Source organism: Ruditapes philippinarum, unplaced genomic scaffold, assembly GCF_026571515.1.
Source record: "Ruditapes philippinarum isolate M1 unplaced genomic scaffold, ASM2657151v2 ctg6894_1_1_1_1, whole genome shotgun sequence".
In the NCBI taxonomy this organism is placed as follows: Eukaryota; Metazoa; Mollusca; class Bivalvia; order Venerida; family Veneridae; genus Ruditapes; species Ruditapes philippinarum.
Window position 1 is genome coordinate 41,248 of NW_026861417.1, and position 7,442 is coordinate 48,689.

At 31.3% G+C, this 7,442-nt stretch overlaps 1 protein-coding gene across 1 annotated transcript; it reads right to left on the minus strand.

The window, feature by feature from the left end:
- Positions 1-799: 799 nt before the first annotated feature.
- LOC132715551 (uncharacterized) lies at positions 800-7,404 on the minus strand. The gene is made up of 9 exons (XM_060698562.1): positions 6,858-7,404; positions 6,446-6,544; positions 5,736-5,824; positions 5,223-5,291; positions 3,657-3,756; positions 3,196-3,296; positions 2,469-2,537; positions 1,176-1,305; positions 800-863 (listed from the first exon to the last, which is right to left on the minus strand). Exons 1-9 carry the CDS (start codon positions 7,402-7,404, stop codon positions 859-861), a joined length of 1,209 nt encoding a protein of 402 aa, XP_060554545.1. The 3' UTR covers positions 800-858.
- Positions 7,405-7,442: the final 38 nt, after the last annotated feature.

Sequence of the window (7,442 nt, forward strand, 5' to 3'; positions counted from 1 at the left end):
TTATTGATGTCTTACTAGAATCGAAATAATGTTCCCCATGCAGTGTCATGAACTCAAAACAGTGATTTTAATTCTGCCATAAAATAAATTTGGGGATGTATCATTTCTAAAACAAGAAACATACTAGAAAAAAAGGAACACACTGACATGTTAATATTAATTACTATAACCATCTGTCAAATTAATTGAGAATATGTGAAAGGAGAAGAATAACAAAACAACGAGTATTGCCCTTTGATGTAAATCAGTATTTCTTAACACATATTCATGCACATATATACTTCTAAATGTATGTTTTAAACATATATCATTTTGAAGTTCATTACAACTGTAGACGCGAAAAAAATAGTCACGCAGGGAGGAATTGCATTCTTATCAATTATTTGATTCATATGGACAGTACATGTTGCTATGCTCTGTATCACATACGGAAGGATAGAAGTAGCGTTGTATATGCATAATTACACGTAAAACATAAAAGAAGGCTAAGTTTGTTTTAATATGGGCAATACTGTGTTCATTTTTAGGCTTTTTTTAAACAAAGGCTCTTTGCCTTAATCAAATTATACCTTTTAATTGAAAATTGTTAATAAAGTGTCGGTACCTATGGAAACCCATGTCAAATTACCTCATGTCTTTTGAAATACAGGCAAAGATACAAGGAGGCATAACCATTCTTACTTATCAACCGTTTTAAAACTAGAACAACTAGCTTTTTGATTCGGAAAAAAAATCTTTCTTACATACAGTTTTTTTGGCAAAAAGAGTTAAAACAAATAAAAAGCAAAAACAAAACATGTCATGCTTTATTATTTAATGTGGAACATTACAATGTGGAACATGACAGTTTTTTTTCTATTATCCTGAAATAAAAGAAAAAATATATTTTGATCAATAATACGTGTATCTTAAATTATAAGAAACGTTATCAAAAAAGGCTTATGTTACTTAGATAGTTTAATCCGAAATTGAAAAACACGAGTAAGTATGTGCTTTACAGTTTTGTCATATTGAACCTCAATGTTCTGAATATGTAATGGTCATACAAAGCATATCACTCTCACTGATTCAGAATTGTATTGAGTTTCAACAATTTTGAAGAAATAAAAACCTTATTAATATGCTATACAAATATATTAAATACACACACAGCACATGTAAAATCAAACAATTACCAATTATTATTGATCCACCATGGTTATGTGTAGTGCAATTTGTGTTACAGTAGTCTTCCGTACAACACGAATGGCAAATAGGTGTCGCTCTCTTCAATGAGACATTCCCGTCGTCGCTTTCAAATCCACACTAGAAGACATAGGAAAGCAATATTAGATATCTCTTGTATTTTAAGAGCAACTTTGTTATCAGGGATGCACATGGTTCATGCAGTCCATTTACACAATCAAGAAATGTACGATATAACTAAATATGTATACATGTTTAATCATTGTGTATATTCCTTTTTTATTGCAAACGTTTTCCATGCAAAACTTCAGCAGTAAATTCTGCCTAAACCGGGGACTTTTACGGTTACTTGCACTATCAAGGACAATCAATCATACCGAGCCTGCCACATTTTTAATTTTGTAGTTTTTTGGCTTTCTTTTGTCCCTTCGGGAATCATTTCTTTTTTTCCCCTTCAGAATCCCTATAACTCATACTGACATAATATTAATCATCACGTTTCAACGAAATATGATTAAAAAGTGAAATTTATTCAAATGTTGATCTGTCATAGACACTTTTGTTAACATAAACATAATAAGCTTGCTGCCCTGCATTCATAATAATATTTTGTACCCTCTTTGCCCATCAAACTACATTATATTTTATGTTCATATTTACTTTAAGATATACTAAGTTAATCTTGGAGTATTAACACAGAAAATTATTTAAATGAATAAAATTCACTTAATTTATAAAATTCATACTGAAAATGTTTAATTTGAATGTAAGAATGAATAAACTATGTACATTTGTATGTGAAGCTGTCTTCTTTACAAAAAATAACAGTTTTAAATGAAACTACATATTTATTTTGTGATCACCTGTAGTCAGTAAAATTGTAAACAAAACATAACTAAATTATGTGTTGTCAAAACATGTTTATCTTATATCTATTAATTATATTTACTTATATCATACTTGAGCATAGTATATCTTTAAAAGACATATTGATCAGTAAGTAATTAATTGTGCTGCAATTGATAAGAATTTGTTTTGAAACTTGGCAGTTAATTTCTCTCCTATTTAAAGATTCTAAACTTGTATTAAATCAAAAAAAAAAGCAGAACACAGAAGTTCTTATTCATACGTTTCATGACATTGCCACATCTTCTATTGCAATATATCTATGATTGTTTTATCTCGTACATCAGTAAAACGTGAGAGCAAAAGGTAACACAGGTAATGCTATAAAACACTTTTACAAAGTCATGCAAGATATATTAATCTAGATATTACGTTACCGATCCATGACCACATCCAAGCTTAAAATGAGTAGAACCAAACCATTCATACTCCTCGATGCTACAACTCTGTAAGGACAAAGAAATAAAGAAGAAGAAAAAACTCGTATGAACACATGTGGGGATGTTTCTAAATTCAAAATTTTACCATTTTTGTGTTAAATGCCGATTTCTGCACAGGCAAGGGGGGCAATGGCGGTAACTTGCACTTTCCAGTACTGTCCATAAAAAGAATCAGTCAAACCGAGCCTGCAATATTATCAATCTTGTTGTGTTGGGATTTCGGGGGGAATTTTGTTTGTATCTATTTTTACTGTACTGTTATTAATATGTCTTAAAAATAAAAAAATTGTCATTTTAAATTTGCATTTCTATTGAATCTAATATTGTAACAAATCTACCTTAAAGTGCTTATGTTTTAGGTACTACTTGCTATAATTATGATGTTTAAAATAGTCTGATGTAATTGTTTGGCGTTAATTATCGTATTCACAAATTGTTATTTCATTCCGCCTCTTGTTCCAAGTCAACTTTTCAGGCACCATAATATTGCAATTTTCTTCAGCAATGCATATTACTTGTGGTTTCTTATCATTTTGTTTTCTTCATTATCTATTTATTTTTATTTTGCTATTTATCTTTTAATTAAATGCATTCACTTACATAGTAACATTTAGAATTAAATTCATTCTTAGTAAAAAAAGAGAAAGTAGTTGCCACTATATACCTGGTGTGACTCGCGAGGAGTTATATGTTCGCATTCAGCAGGGGATCTCACGTGCTCGCAGTCAAAGCATATTGGTCCCCTATTTTGTCTGTCCGGTATGTCTTAAAAAAATAAATAGGTTATGCATTCATTATGCCACAGAGTACATGCTATACTACAAGATTATAACCCTGCAATGGTATAAACATACAGCATGTGAAACAGGGTCCTTTAAAGATCATATCATTTATCTGATTTTTGTTTGGAAAGTAACAAATATGTATGTTTTTGTTTATTTATGTAACGTTTCAATTTAATTTGTAAAGATTACCAATCCCTTAAAATAGATCTTCCTTTAAAAGTTTGTGTACAATATGATCATAAGCTACTGTCAAATTTAAATATACTTTTGAGATAATGAGATCCATATTTTCCGGTAAACAGAAATGCAATATTTATACACACAACTACATCAAACTAACCATTTTCTCCACATCCTTTGTTGTTACAAAAATTACCATGGCAACAATCAAAACAAAGATCATCAGATCCGTTCAAATCATTCCGTTTTAGGTAGCATGTCTGAAAGAAGTTTGAAAATATGATAAATTTAAAACTTTTTTATCTAGTTTTAAATAATAACTCATTTATTTGATAAAACAGATGAACATGAATTAGTACAGTATTTCCTATGTGTCAAATCTTGCAGTTTGATTTTTCTCTCAATGTGTTAAATGAATGTCAAAAATTGTCCTTCTTACATTTTTGCTATTCCAGAACTATAAATAAGCTTAAGTTCCATGCGTCGACTTAACGATGTGTCGAAGTTCTTAATGTGGTCTGTTAAGTATAGTACAGGAACATTTCACTACAATTAAAATGTAGTCAAAGTTTTGATTCCTTAAAAAAAACCACGTAGAATGAATAGTCATAAATTTGACATTGATACTTCATTTTTACCATTTGAGATTGTCAGCGACACAATGGAGCGTCTATGTAGAGAAACCTACTGGATTCATAAGCTAAAGACGATTTCAACATCTGGATTAAATGCAAAAAATATATATGACATTTAATTATTTTCGTAGGTTCTTTGGCGTAGACATTCCATTTAAAAATGGATACATAGTTACTTTTTCCCATATAACACTTTATGTCACGTTGAAGGTTCCATAGTAACCGCCGTATGAACACATCTGCGGATGTTTTTAAATTCAAAATTTTACCATTTCATGTTTTAATGTTGAATTCCTTTTAAGCCGGTGCTAGGGGGGCGTGCACGGTTGTTTGCACTTTACAGTACAGTCCATGAACAGGCTCAATCAAACCGAGCCTGCAACATTTTCAATTGCGTTGTTTTGGACGTTCTTTAGGGATTCTTTTTTCTCTAGTTCATCTGTTTATTACATGTATTCACGTTACATAACATTCACGTTGTGTCCTATTATTGTTTTTTTTTATATTTTCTATACAGGAAATACTTGCGTTTCATAATCCGTGAATGTTGATATATATATTTATATCAAAATCTTAAATAATTTTAATGGATTTTAATAACGTTACGTCACATTTCCCGCCATCTTTGACGTTGACGTCGTGTGACGTCACTTCCTGTTTATTCACTGACGAAGAACATACTAGTTTTAAATCGATATGAATAGTAAATTATTGAATGTTCGCGTGTGGTGGGTCTTATTGGAAACATATCGATTAATTTTACACATTCGATCTCTACATATCTTTCCAACGTTTTCTAGCTGTGATTATGGGTGCCGATCAAGTGTCTGTTTATATGGCGCCTTAACAGTAACTAGCTTGTTGCTAACTTCCGAGCCTTACAACAAGCAGCATCAAAAACCAACACCAACTTTCATGCAAAAGCTACGATGCGGAGACTCCATTGATTCTAACCCTTTGAGTCGCCTTTTAAGATCACGCAGGGATAAACATAAGAAGCAACCCTTCATTCACAAGGGCAGCCGATCGACTTGCATGACATTCCATGAGTTTGAAATTGCAATGAGTTAGCAGTTGACAAAATAACCTACTTTCTCTTCAATGCAGCCTGCTATGAACCTCATCCGCCCATATTGTTCAAACCTTTCAATGAAGCATATCTGTAAAAAAACGATATCATTGATTTGACATAGAAAGACACAGTTATTTACAACATTGACTTAAGTAGATAGGAAACTCACGCACGCCATTACAATAATGCTTACGCATTAGTTTTATGTCATTACGTAAAGGTACAAATTATTAAACATATTCATTTGTACTTTATTCATACAAGATAAAAAATTTTCAACAGACAAGGTTATAATGTGTAAGATTTTTTATTAACTCAAACCAAATATAAGATTATGTTAATATGTTTCATTTAAATATTTTTTTCAGTGTTTGTGTTTGGAATACTGATACACAATGGCCGAAAATGTGAATGATAGCGCAAAACCCGAAACACCCTTTTTTGAACCTGGTCCGCAAATTTAAAAAGAAAATTAAATCATGATGCAAGGTTAACAATTTTGCGGTGTAAGAAAGGGAATAATCGACGTAACCTCATTTGTGTTGCACTGGTGTACTGTATCACACAAGCCTGCATGAGTTAAGTCATCACAATTATAGCATGTGGGTCCAAACATTCGTGCTGAAGTATTATGATCTAAAAATCATTGAATTATAATAAAGAGGTGAGCCCTCGTCAGATTGAAAAGAAAACAAAAAACAAAACAAAGCTGCTCGTTTTTATTGAAAACTTTTAACATACGGTAGTAAAGAGTCAGGATATGTAAATGATGTGTTTGTAAAGTTAAACAATCGTAAGTCATTATTCGTATCATTGAAACTATATTCTTCATTATCTTTTGTCGAAAGTAGAGATTAACGGCGTCTGCGGTTATATTTCTGATTGAAGCAAAATACACAAAAAATACGAAAAAAGAGTTATTATAAATAAATAAATTGAAAACAATTGAATATAAATTTACTATTCAATAACATGATTCAAAGATATGATACAAATAATAACTATCCTTTATGATTAACTCACGGATCATTTTTGTTCTTTGATAAATATCTAGTTTTTGAATCAATTAACAATATTATGTTAATATATGAATGTTAACATTATTGACTATTGTTTCATTGCACGAAAATAGTTTCTATACAAACTTCCAGTTATCTTCTGATAAACATTTTTTACATTCGATTTCAATTACTTTAAGTATATTTGTTTGATTGAAATACAATATTGTGTAAATCAACTCACAGGTCACAGTGGTAGCCCTTGTTGTCTGAAAGTTTGAAGTTGTTGATGTCGTCGTAGTAACTGTATGCGTAGGTAATGGTGTTGAATGCAAGCAGCCTCCTTTAAATCATTAACACAATAAAAAATATAATATAAACAAACTTCAATTGTATAACTGTGAGACATGCCTTTATGTTCTTAATGTATAATAATTATAATATTATTTCGTTTATTGATACACGATTAATTAAAAGATATTTTCATGGAAATGAAATTGTGTAGATGTAAAACGGTTTTTAGATACTCATGCAGTAAAGAGCTATACTGTAGAAGATCAACTTAAAACCTCATGTTTCATCTTAATTCAAATATATCATAAATACAAACTGTACATGCTCGTGCATAAATCAAATATCTAATGTTGCTTGGTTACCTTTCAAATCATATCCCGGATAGAACCCATACCCTAAACCGAAGCCAATGTGACGTCCTAGACCGTAAACAAATACGCCAAATTTTATCCATTGCAAGGAATGAGCAAAATGATGGTATCCTGCCTTTATTTCGAAAACGTTGATAACATAGTTATCAAAAGGTGGAGGGACATTGAACGTTTTTCGTGGCCCATTATTATACGCCTGCAATGAAAGGCCATCAAGTGTTAGACCTGTTTGATGTAATCTTGGTATGATAATTGCCACATTAGATTTGACATCATAGTATCCAACAGGTACAGAAAACTTATAATCATTCAGATATTGGTTAACCCCTGGGACAACTGCCATGAATGGATCTCCATTTATGTTATCAAAGTCATATCCAACACCATATTGACTGACCGAGAAGCTGCTATTTGCTGTAAGAATAACTGTGTCATTTCCAAAATAATGTTTGGATAAAGACGGCTTATACGAATATGCATGTGTGTGATTTGCTATTTGTACTGTTAACAGGTCATCTCTTGATTGAATTCGAAGCATAAGGCAGATTTGGGGAAATACCGGTGGAACAAGACTTG

What these genes read in the sequence shown, in the direction of transcription:
- LOC132715551 (XM_060698562.1), bottom strand. Translation starts at nt 7,404, where the DNA reads ATGCTTCGAATTCAATCAAGAGATGACCTGTTAACAGTACAAATAGCA. An exon ending in AAGGGCTACCACTGTGACCT is followed by an intron (nt 5,825 to 6,445) that starts GTGAGTTGATTT and finishes ATAATACTTCAG; the next exon opens with CACGAATGTTTGGACCCACA. An exon ending in ACCAGTGCAACACAAATGAG is followed by an intron (nt 5,292 to 5,735) that starts GTTACGTCGATT and finishes GTTTTTTTACAG; the next exon opens with ATATGCTTCATTGAAAGGTT.